Source organism: Salmo trutta, chromosome 38 (genome assembly GCF_901001165.1).
Source record: "Salmo trutta chromosome 38, fSalTru1.1, whole genome shotgun sequence".
NCBI classification, from domain to species: domain Eukaryota; kingdom Metazoa; phylum Chordata; class Actinopteri; order Salmoniformes; family Salmonidae; genus Salmo; species Salmo trutta.
In genome coordinates this window covers 9,043,814-9,056,347 of record NC_042994.1, presented here as the reverse complement: position 1 = coordinate 9,056,347, position 12,534 = coordinate 9,043,814, and the positions used below count along the sequence as shown (strand labels likewise).

Genomic DNA, 12,534 nt, shown 5'->3' with positions numbered 1-12,534 from the left:
AAAGACATTAAAAAACAAAACATACAGTAATGTCTAAAAAACATAATCAAAGGATTAGTCATTTTCAGTGAGTCAATTGTGACTCACTGGGAGTCAATCGTGACTCACTGGGAGTCAATCGTGACTCACTGAGAGTCAATCGTGACTCACTGAGAGTCAATCGTGACTCACTGAGAGTCAATCGTGACTCACTGAGAGTCAATCGTGACTCACTGAGAGTCGTTGATATCTCTCCTGTTCTCTTGTTTTTTTCTTATTTGATTCTGAACATTCTACTACAACACTCTAGATTGATCATATTCGCTCGGTAACGCTTCTAAACACTCCTACTCAAGTGATTCTCTTGAAGGTTACAAAAATAATTTTGGTGGTATTCATGCTCATAGGCCTATGGCACAGTAATACATTTGGTAATGACGTTGATTCACTGATGTGTTCCGTCCACTTCTTCGAACCACATTCAGTTGATCATCTACGAAAGGCACCTATTTGGCATAGTCACAAGGGCAGGTATAAGGCTTGCCATCATTGCCCAGATATCTTCTCTTTCTAATGTAAACCCCTTCTAGAAGGTGTCGTGTCAAATCACATCGTTCCAAAGTTCCAAAAACATCTTTGTGTTTCTAACACTTGGGGTGGCCAACCCCGTTTTCAGTCTCTCGTTACATCCCATATCGCACGCACACATCTGGACTTATAATCTTTTATGTGTACACTTTAGTAAACCAGAAATAAAAGTGTCTCTTTCTCATTATAAGGTTAAAACAACATTTTTTTTTTACATAAAGTCTTTCAGAATCAATCATCTGTTTACATATTTGGAGCATATTGCTTGTGGTAGCTCTTGTGGGGTAACATTCTTATGGAGTGATGTCATCATCAATATTCTTAGTGACATCATCAAAGGGGGACATGGTTATTATTATTAGGCCATTACTTCTTCCTCTCTAGGTAGTTGGAGGGGACCCAGCCCTTGCGGGGGTGCAGGGCATCTTGGACCTGGCAGTACCACCACCCATTGGGGTTCCTGTCTAGAACCTCCAGGCAGGTGCCCTCAGGGAAGCCCATGGTCTCATCGTCCCCCCGGTAGTCAGCAATGGAAACATATACCTCCCTTCCCAGGTTGTTATGGATCAGCTGGCTCTTCTCGATAGGCTTGGGCCTGACTGTGGAGATGGGAATACCATTACGCTGCACAACAACCCCAACCCTGCTCAAGGCGTCCGTCCCGCCACCGGCGCCAAATCGTTCCGCCGAAGACCCCCTGGTGGTGATAGAGCGCTCTGAGGGTCTCGATCGGGTCTCGACTGTGACGGGTTGCGCACGCACTGCGTTGAAAGAGGAGTTACGGCGCACGCCGAGGGTAGCGGAACCGGAGCGGTACTGGTCGGTATGGTACTGGTTGTGGGCAGCCAATGACTCGTTCCGCCTCAGGGAACTCGTCATGTAGTGTTGACTGTCCATGGCGGACTGTGGCACAGACACGAACACGGACTGGGGTCTGACGGCGGACTGTGGTCTCACCCCACCATTCCTCATTCTCACGGCTCCGTTAGCCAGCACAGCCGGCTTGGAGAAGCCCCCCGGAGGCTTGGAGGGGATGGGGGGAGTGTTCCTCGATCTCAGACCCCCTGGAGTGTGGTGTACCTGGTGGTGGTTGGTGAGTCCCTGGAGGTTGATGTCGTTGAGCGCCAGCACGCGCTGCTCATTCTTCTCCAGGCTGTTGGACTTGCTCCCAGTGCCGCTGCCCGACCCAGAGCGCTGCCCGTCAGACTCGGACCCACCGCCGTCCCTCCCTTGGCGGATGGGCTCCAAGTAGAAAGTGGGCGCCCAGCCTTCCTCGTCCCGCCAACGGATGTACCACCAGCCGCTCTCCTGCCTCTCCAGGACCTCCACCTCCACCCCAGATGGAAAGCTCAGCTCTGACTCCTGGACCTTGTCGTAGGCGTCTGTGGTCCGGTATAGGTTGAACCCCTCCAGATCAGAATCTCCCCGGCTCCCCTTGGAGTAGATGGAGGAGAGGTCTGAGGTGCTGTTGCGGGAAGAATGGGAGTCCTCCGACGAGATGACAGAGGACGTCTCTGAGTCTTTGAGCCCATGGACGGTATGCCGGAGTTGACCCGTGGGCCTCAACTGGCGTCTCAGGGAAGTGATGTCCATCCTCTCGGGGCACTGTGGCTCTGACTTGGTGGTGAGGAGAGGTTTAGGCCTCACCGAGGGCTTGAGCTTGGTGCAGGGACTCTGGCCTATCCTTTGCTCCACCGTCCTGATGCCTGGAGGTCTCCTGGAACCTCTACCTGATTCGTCTGAGGACGACCTGGGGCTGGTGTCGGCTTTGGCTAGGGACTGGCTCCGGCTCAGCTCCGGGGCGATCTTCTTCAATGGCTTTCCCCCTGCTAGAGGTGAAGACCCTGAGGGTTTGCGGGGTACAGTTGAGGAGTGGTAGATCCTTGGGGAGTTGGAACCGCCGCAGCCTTTGGCCAAAGCCCCTTCATCACCACTACTGCGCCTGAAGCCATCATTCTCATAGATACATTCCTCCTTGGCAATCTCTTCAACGGACCTGAAGGACCTTCTTCTATAACTGATAATAACAGGGGAGGTCTTGCAGACCGGAGGAGAACTACGGTACTTCTCACAGACCACACTGTTGATTTTCACCTCCAGGGGGCGATGTATTGTCTCTCCCTTCAGGGAATCCGTGTCCAACTCGCCCTCACATCCAACGGCGGGAATGTCGTATTCCGGTTCCTCGTATACTGCGGGCCGACTAGGGGATTCTGGGGCTTTGGACGATGAGGAGATGGAGTGACTGGGTGAAGGTGAGGGCGTCTCCTCTGAGTCTTGCTTTTTGGCGGGTGGAGCTGGGGGCGGGACTTTCGGGCGTGTAAGCGTGCTGGTTCGTCGGCTGAGGTTGGGCTTCTTGCGTTTGTCGATGTAGGAGCAGGGGGCCCAACCCTCCGTCTCCCCGATCTGGACATACCACCAGCCCCCTGAGTTCTTCTCTATGACCTAAAAAGAAGACAGGTGGGAAGATAACCAACAGTCAGATACACACTAGATGGAACTATCGCTTTACAATAAACATTCAGTCTCACTTGAACTTCACACTGATGACAATAGTACTTTTAACAATGGGTCCTGGTTAAAAGTAGTGCCCAATAAAGGGACTAGGGTGCCATTGTGGAAGCAGACAATGTTTCTCATACATGTAGATCTCGAGTGTTGCGGTTATACAGATGTAGGATCTTAATTTGATCACCCTGCTGCAGGAGAACTTGGAATCTAGAATGCATAGGGAGAGGGTCAGAGTAATAGTGTCCTATTTCTCTACTGCTGTTCTCTCCCTCCCTCTGACATCTCCTCCACTATCACACCATCATTCTCCCCATTTACAGATGTAGGACCTTAATTTGATCACTCCGTTGCAGGACAACTTTCCTGCAACGCAAGACATTTAAAACTTGTAGTGTATTTGAGATTTTAAAAGGCTTCTGAAGTGAAATTTCCACTTTGAAATTTGAAATTTACAAAAATGTATATTAATTATAATCCACATAATAATCCCAATTTCCTGTTGTTGCAGGATTATTTTCCTGCTGTACAAACTGGCTCAAATTAAGATCCTACATCCTACATATTCTGGGTATCATTCTTGGTGCGATGGTTAGAGAAATCAAAACAAAAGCTCCCTTCTTCTAACTTACATTTTTTTTTTACATTTTTAGTCATTTAGCAGACGCTCTTATCCAGAGCGACTTACAGTAGTGAATGCATACATTTCATACAATTTCATACATATCATACTTTTTTTTTTTTCCTGTGCTGGCCCCCTGTGGGAAACGAACCCACAACCCTGGTGTTGCAAACACCATGCTCTACCAACTGAGCTACAGGGAAATGTCCACCCTGACATCGTTGGCCTCTATACAGTATTTTGGCAGCATCATCAAAATGAACAGACCATCAAGGCCATATCTATGCAGCTTCAGCAGTTGTGTCTCTGGTGAGCTGTCAGTTGTCATTAATATTTAATGTGCTCAGACAGATTTCAATACCGACATATGTACAGCAGTTCTGAGCATAGAGATAGATCATATAGACAGTAGCCTATCCATCTATCCAGAAACTAAATATCTGTATAGATACTGTATCTCTATGATTCTGGGTGCTTACGTCAGCTTTTTGTCCTCCACGGAAACTGATGCCATCAGAGATGCAGGACTGGAACTCTGCGATGGTGTAGTACTCCGCTTCCACAGTAGGGGGTTCTGGTGGCTTGGGTAACTGGAAGCCCTGCACAAACAAGAGGAATAGAAAATAAGCAATCTTGAGTTCAATGTTCTATGTTTATGTGTAAAAACGTTTTCTGATACATACTGTATTTGAGAGTGACTTACCAGATTCGTTTCTCTTCTAGGAGGGGGTTTTTGTCGGAGGTTGGGAGAGCCTAATGAATGGAATCATAGATTAGCCTCATTTAATGTCAAATGAAGAAATTATAGAAGTGCAATTAGTAGTCTACTGTACACACTGCAAAAACACATAACAGACGAGTACAAACCTTAGTATATCCGTAAACCCCAAATCAAAATGTTATATCACCCAGCACTATATATATTTTAATTGCATTTTATTACACCCAAATATTAGTCACACAAATATATCCCAGCACCCAAATATTAGTCTAATAGATATATATTAGCACCCAAACATTAGTCTAATATTAGATTCACACTATACACCTTCGTCTTTCCATGTCTTACCTATAGCCTCAAAGCCTATGCAAAAAGAAAACAATATTTTACTTCAGTCGAGTAAATAGTCTAATTTGAATCACCATACAACTCCATAATCGATGACACTCACCTATCGACACTCTGTGTGGAGCGACACGTGCTACAGCAGGGGAACCAGGCTCCGTCTTCCCCTTGCTGTCCTGTAGAGGGCCACTAGCACCAGGGCCCAGGCTAGGACTGGAGGTACCCATCCCAGATCCAGAACTCAGCCCAGGACTGGGACTCGGACCTGGGCCGTGGTCGGGGCTGGGGTTGTAACCTGGGGCATAGGGCATGGGCAGGCTGATCTCACTCTTGGAGATGTGGCGGTCAGGACTGGTGGAATCTCCATCTGTTTGGACATCCTTTGAATCAAATCAAACTTTATTTAAAATGCATTTAAAATGGCAACGCACTTTACAGTAAAACAAAACTGTACAATAAATCAAACAAAAGCTAATAAAATAGAAAACAATGCTTAAAAACTAAAAAGCGAAAAGTTCAATCAAATGAAATCTTAAGTTAAAAGTGAAATCTTAAAACCTTACCTTCTCACTGCTGGACTTCTTCTGGAGCAGGTTGCTGATCTCCATGATGTTGCCGATGATCTCCACAGGGCCTGTCAGGGTCTTCTTCCTGCCTGGGGATGAGAAGTCCTCCTTCATCTTCTTCAGGTATGAGGCCGGGGCCCAGCCCTCCTTCCCCAGGTACCTAGCAGCAGAATAGGGAAGGAGAATGGAAGTTTACTCACCGGTCAAACAGTAACCCTTACCGGTCAAATAGTAACCCTTACCGGTCAAATAGTAACCCTTACCGGTCAAACAGTAACCCTTACCGGTCAAACAGTAACCCTTACCGGTCAAACAGTAACCCTTACCGGTCAAATAGTAACCCTTACCGGTCAAATAGTAACCCTTACCGGTCAAACAGTAACCCTTACCGGTCAAACAGTAACCCTTACCGGTCAAACAGTAACCCTTACCGGTCAAATAGTAACCCTTACCGGTCAAACAGTAACCCTTACCGGTCAAACAGTAACCCTTACCGGTCAAATAGTAACCCTTACCGGTCAAACAGTAACCCTTACCGGTCAAACAGTAACCCTTACCGGTCAAACAGTAACCCTTACCGGTCAAACAGTAACCCTTACCGGTCAAACAGTAACCCTTACCGGTCAAACAGTAACCCTTACCGGTCAAACAGTAACCCTTACCGGTCAAATAGTAACCCTTACCGGTCAAACAGTAACCCTTACCGGTCAAACAGTAACCCTTACCGGTCAAACAGTAACCCTTACCGGTCAAACAGTAACCCTTACCGGTCAAATAGTAACCCTTACCGGTCAAACAGTAACCCTTACCGGTCAAACAGTAACCCTTACCGGTCAAATAGTAACCCTTACCGGTCAAATAGTAACCCTTACCGGTCAAATAGTAACCCTTACCAGTCAAAAAGTGCCTCTTGTGTTGACTACAAAGTCATTACAAGCAATACACTGTAATTCCTTCCACTTTATGTCCGTCAGTAATACCACTGGTACATCAGCAGTAAAACATCTTACATCATCTTCAGCCAAGGTTGACAAGTATGCAATAATTATTTACGATGTCAAAGGGAGTCTTTATTTTGTTTATTCTCCCACTCCCAGTCTTTATTTTGTTTATTCTCCCACTGACTGTCTACGACCACTAGATGTCCTCATACACATAGAAGAACAGAGCCTGATTCTGAGCAGAGCAGTAGAACACTGTGGGGTGTGTGAGCCAGTAGGCTGCTGGGGGGGGGGTGACAGCTCATATTAATTGCTGGAATGGAGTCAGTGGAATGTTATCAAACACAAAGTAACCATGCGTTTGATGTGTGCGATACCATTCCATTGATTCCGTCCCAGCCATTACTATGAGCCCGTCCTCCCCTATCAAGATGCCTCCGGCTGCCTGTGGTCTGTAGATAATATATAAGAGATGTAACAGGACTGTTCTTTAAGCCAGAGCAGAGTCCAGAGTAGCATGTGGTAATCATCAGCTGGAGAGTGGAGAGTGGAGCTCACAAGGCCTTCGGGGCCATGAGGAAGCTACAAACAACAGGCCAGGAAATGCACATTTACTGAGTATACAACACACTGTCGCTCTTCCACCGAACAGGTCACACACAACGCATTCACAGGATCTCCAACGAGCCACATATGTTAATGGTTTACAATACCATTCACCAGATGAGATGTACCTCTGCCTTGATCACATCTCCGAAAATAACGATAGAAATGCTCTCTCTGGGGACTCATTTCATTAGAGTGTGAGAAAATGTACTTTAACTTTTGGTCCGATTCCAATATGATCATTCACTCACTTCCCTAGCCTATTGGTCTTGTTGAAGGGAGTGAAGGATTTAATTGTATTTGGAACTGAACCCATCCAACATAAAATCACAAATAGGTGTGAATTCCTAACCGGAGCAATGTTTTCCATTGGCTAAGGTGCTTGTCACTCCATGGTGAGGACCAATCAGAGGAAGCCCTCCACAGTAAGGACAAATGGGAGGAGGTGATGCTCACCTGATGTACCACCAGCCCTCCAGGTTCTTTTGGATGACCTCCACGGTGACCCCTTTCTCAAAGCCGATCTCGTCCTTCCCCTGGCTGGCGTACGGCTGCACTGTCATGTACTTCTCTTCTACACAGGTCGATGGAAGGAAGGACAGAAAAAAAGGAGGGAATCAACATTTCTGTTCAGTAAATCCCAGTAATGAACCCCTTGGAAAACTCCCCTTGAATTTCCCAGTGAAGAGATATCTACTGAAACAAGCAAAGTATTTCAATCAATGAATGTTCTCTTAGAAAGCAACACAGAGGTAAAAGTATCGGGAATCACCCAGTTAGACATTTTATCTGTTTTATTTGTTCAAGCCAGCATGCATACCCTTATTGTTTCCATTCCAAATGTATCCTCCAATACAAACACAAAACAGCACCCTCTACTGGCCAAACCTCTCATCACATCCACAACACTTAAACCCTTCCTTATCACAGCTAGAATGTGACAGAGGCAACCCAGCCAGGACCCACTGTGGACCCATAATACAGTGCCTTGCAAAAGTATTCACCCCCTTGGCATTTTTCCTATTTTGTTGCATTACAACCTGTAATTTAAATTGATTTTTCTGGGGATTTAATGTAATGGACATACACAAAATAGTCCAAATTGGTGAAGTGAAATGAAAAAAATTACTTGTTTAAAAAAATTATTAAAAAAAAAAACGGAAAAGTGGTGCGTGCATATGTATTCACCCCCTTTGCTATGAAGCCCCTAAATAAGATCTGGTGCAACCAATTACCTTCAGAAGTCACATAATTATTTAAATACAGTCCACCTGTGTGCAATCTAAGTGTCACATGATCTATCACATGATCTCAGTATATATACAGCTGTTCTGAAAGGCCCCAGATTCTGCAACACCACTAAGCAAGGGGCACCACCAAGCAAGGGGCACCATGAAGACCAAGGAGCACTCCAAACAGGTCAGGGACAAAGTTGTGGAGAAGTACAGATCAGGGTTGAGTTATAAAACAATATCCCACATTTTGAACATCCCACGAAGCACCATTAAATCCATTATTAAAAAATGGAAAGAATATGGCACCACAACAAACCTGCCAAGAGAGGGCCGCCCACCAAAACTCATATACCAGGCAGGGAGGGCATTCATCAGAGAGGCAACAAAGAGACCAAAGATAACCCTGAAGGAGCTGCAAAGCTCCATAGCGGAGATTGGAGTATCTGTCCATAGGACCAGTTTAAGCCGTACACTACACAGAGCTGGGCTTTACGGAAGAGTGGCAAGAAAAAAAGCCATTGCTTTTGAAGCATGGTGGTGGCAGCATCATGCTGTGGGGATGTTTTTCATCGGCAGGGACTGGGAAACTGGTCAGAATTTAAGGAATGATTGATGGCACTAAATACAGGGAAATTCTTGAGGGAAACCTGTTTCAGTCTTCCAGAGATTTGAGACTGGGACAGAGGTTCACCTTCCAGCAGGACAATGACCCTAAGCATACTGCTAAAGCAACAATCAAGTGGTTTAAGGGGAAACATTTAAATGTTTGAATGGTTATGCACGTTCAAGTTTTGTTTTTTTGTTTGTTTCACAATAAAAAATATTTTGCATCTTCAAAGTGGTAGGCATGTTGTGTAAATCAAATTATACAAACCCCCCCAAAAATCTATTTTAATTCCAGGTTGTAAGGCAAAAAAATAGGAAAAATGCCAAGGGGGTGAGTACTTTCACAAGCCACTGTAAACACTGCTGAGTGAACAACACTGCAGACTGGATCCCTTTGAAATGGCTGCAGAGCTCCAGAGCTGCAGTATGAAGCCGGAGCCTCCCTGTTGGAGATAAGGAACCTGTGGAAGCTCTCAGATCTGTATCTGGCTCCACTTGGAGACAAGGGAAATCCCCACGGCCACTCTAGAGTGGGATGATCCGTAGGGGGATTCAACTACTGTGGGAAAAGCCAAGTGTAAGTATGAGGGGTAGTAGTGGGGGGTAGATAGATAGGGCCACTTTAAGCAGCTGTTGCTTCAATGGGTTGGATATACAGGGGCATGGGAGGGAATGGGGATAAAGACAGGGAGATAATCGGAGTTGGTCCAGTGAGAATGGCTTGTGACTCAAATGATCCCCTATATTACCCCATATAGTGCACTACCTTTGACTATGTCAATAGCAGTGCAATATGCAATAAATAGTGCACTATAGGATGACTATAGTGTCATTTGGGACACATCCAATGTGTCCCTGGGTGGGATGGGGAAGTGAAAAAGGAGAAATAGAGGAATTTCAGAGGTGTGAACGTGTGTGTGTCAGTCTGTTTACAATGGGTGGGGTGAGGTGAGGTTTTAGTGGGAACACATTCTACTGCTGCCTGTCATTCCAGAGGGAGCTGAGGGGCTTGGGTCAATTATAGAGAGCTGTAAGGAATGTCTAGGGGCTTTGGGACTGGGTAGCACAGGGAGTGTGTGTAGGTTAGGGGTGTGTGTGTGTGTGGTTGAGGATGTCTGAGTACTTACAGGTGGAGAGGGAATATGGTGCGAGTGTGGGTTTGTGTCTGTGTGTGTGTGTGTGTGTGTGTGTGTGTGCGCGCGCGCTTGCATGCCTGTGAGTGTGCGCATGCCTGTGAGTGTGCGTGTGTATTCAAACATACATATCATGTGTGTGAGCATGCTCTCCGGACATGTACTGTATGTGTATCTGCGTCTCACACTGTCTTAGTGAGTGTTTGACCAGTCAACTGGGCCCAAAGCCCCAAACAGTGAGTTGAGAAGGAGGTTATCAGCACACTGCCATAAATCACATTAGACTCTGCTGTAACTGATCCCGCTCTCTAGACATACAGACAGAGGAACAGGGTGGAGGAGACTGGATAGAGTGTTTGACCCAACGACTTGCCCTGTCAACAACACGAAGTAATCAATGAGATGAGGTCATCCTGCTGTCACTAGCCAATTAACAACTATGGATTTCATCGGACCAGCCAATCAGACTGTACTGACCTAACATTGGGTGAGAAGAATTTGTGGGTTTGACCGAACAATGCAATAACAAGGGATCCATTTGTTTTTCTTGGGAGTATTTTTGCAGATAAAGTTACCAAAGGCAGGCCCATTGACCTGAGGTAGGGTCAGAGTAAGTGAACTATAAAACAATGACAAAGCGATCCATTTAGCTTCCTCCTTTGTCTTCTTTGGGAGTATTTTGGCGATAAAGTTAACAACTTTAGACCCATTGACCTGATGTAGGGAAGGAACAACAACAAAGTAATCCATTTTTCTTCCTCCTCTGTGGTGTTAATCCATAAGATTTAGCACCTGGCACTTATCTTCCCTCCTTATCTTGTTTACTATCTCGTTTCCACGGTAACTAAAACCTTGACTACTGGGAAAAATATGATATTTCTTAGCAAATGGGTCAAGTATTCCATTAGTAAAGAGTGTTTCTGGGTAGTTTCAGACACGTTGTTAAGAAGACAATTCATTAATATTGTACGGTTAGACTCCCTACTTTCCTCTCTCTAACTCAGGCATGCTTCTTTCTCAGTGAATCTTTCCTTAATTCCTTCCATCTTCTCTGCTCACCTCTTTCTCAAAATTCTTGCAATAAGGTTGAGCAGGAGGTGGGTAGAGTATTTATGTGATCGTGGAAAGATAAATTAAGAAAGAGTCCGTGTCTAATGACGAGAGTGCATCTTCATAGAGCGAACCATGAGATATGGTATTTATCCATTATTTATGTCTATGGAGAGAACACTCAGGGTAGAGTAATTCTAAGTATTCTTTATGGTCAATGATCATGTCCCTGATACGCTTAACTCTACTTTTAGCTTCCTAGAAACTAGTGCTGAGCGATTATCCGACATTGGTTCAATTACTTGAATTCCATTTAGTTTTTAGTTTTTTTATGAGCCCAACCCTCCATTTCTCCAGTGAGAAATCAAATAATAATAAATCAAGTCAAGAACCATGTGGGATGCCTGGCTAAGCAAATATTCAATCTAGTTCAGTGCAGAAATTAGGTAATTAACTACAATGACCATAATCCATTGCACCTGTTCTTTTTGGTACAGACAGAGATGGATACACTTTTACTATACACAGACTGCATAGACTGAATGAGAGAGGAATGTACTCAATGATGAGAGAGGGATAGAGACAGTTTGTCAAAGTGTGCCTTATCAACTTTGAAGGACTAGTAAAATGATTTTGTCAGACAGCTCTGCAGCATACTAAGGCAAGCTAGCTTAGCTAAATAGGGTGACTAAAGACAGCACAATGTGGGGAGAACAGAGATAACGTTGTTTGGCTGTTACTGCCTGAGCAGAGATGAGATGATGACTTTAAGGAATTCAAGATAATAAAGTTCTCAAATAAAAAGTAATATACACAAGTGAAATATTCTTTCACAGTGATTCTTTCTTTTCCTATTGATGTCTACCCAATGTGGACCTGACAGAGACAATGGAATATTTTCAATGTTTGGGCAATTGGATGTTCTATTTTTGGCTTTGGAATGTCCATTAAAATCATTTTAATGACATTATTTCACAATGAATTTAATGTTTAAAAAAATGTATCGAAAACCGCGTTTGTTTTTTTATAATCGAACCGAAACCGAACCGACCCCAAAAAGCACTAATCACTCAGCACTACTTGAAATGGCCTGTGCATGCTGCCTCAAGGCGCCCTATATGTGCTGCCTGATACAAACATGCCTCGCCTGGCATTCATGACACTCATTACCACTTCAGAACAGCGACAAGAGGAATGAGTAAAGAGGAAGGAGTAAAGAGGAAGGAGTAAAGAGGAATGAGTAAAGAGGAAGGAGTAAAGAGGAATGAGTAAAGAGGAAGGAGTAAAAAGGAAGAGAGAGAGAGAGAGAGAGAAAGACAGAGAGAGAGAGAGAGAGAGAGAGAGAGAAAGACAGAGAGAGAGAGAGAGAGAGAGAGAGAGAGAGAGAGAATAGGAGAATTAGATACGTGGAAAAAGGAACAAATTCAAAAACAAAGTTTCCGACCACAGTCAGCAGTATTTTCATGGAGGGATCATTTTGTAGGGTGGAAACAAGGCCTCTAATCCAGAAGTCATAAATTAGTTAGCATGCAGCAGTGCTTCTGATGGTGCCAGCTGAAAGCAACACTGGTCTGCCAAATGACCTGAAAACCTGGCTGTTAAAATGTGTCAGCCGCAACAGGGGACAATATATC

General features: G+C 44.9%; 1 protein-coding gene across 2 annotated transcripts in view; it reads right to left on the bottom strand.

The window, feature by feature from the left end:
* Positions 1–242: 242 nt before the first annotated feature.
* The window catches only part of LOC115177833 (SH3 and PX domain-containing protein 2A-like), a 39,804-nt gene continuing 27,512 nt past the window's right edge, over positions 243–12,534 (bottom strand). Inside the window, exons 5-11 of one of the 2 annotated variants that reach the window (XM_029738822.1) lie at positions 7,333–7,450; positions 5,327–5,489; positions 4,870–5,143; positions 4,767–4,781; positions 4,401–4,450; positions 4,177–4,296; positions 243–3,012 (exon numbers count right to left, since the gene is read on the bottom strand). In XM_029738822.1, coding sequence (XP_029594682.1) covers positions 934–3,012; positions 4,177–4,296; positions 4,401–4,450; positions 4,767–4,781; positions 4,870–5,143; positions 5,327–5,489; positions 7,333–7,450 — 2,819 coding nt within the window. In that variant the 3' untranslated portion in view covers positions 243–933. The remainder of the gene's footprint in view (positions 3,013–4,176; positions 4,297–4,400; positions 4,451–4,766; positions 4,782–4,869; positions 5,144–5,326; positions 5,490–7,332; positions 7,451–12,534) is intronic. The other variant, XM_029738821.1, reaches the window with a different exon arrangement.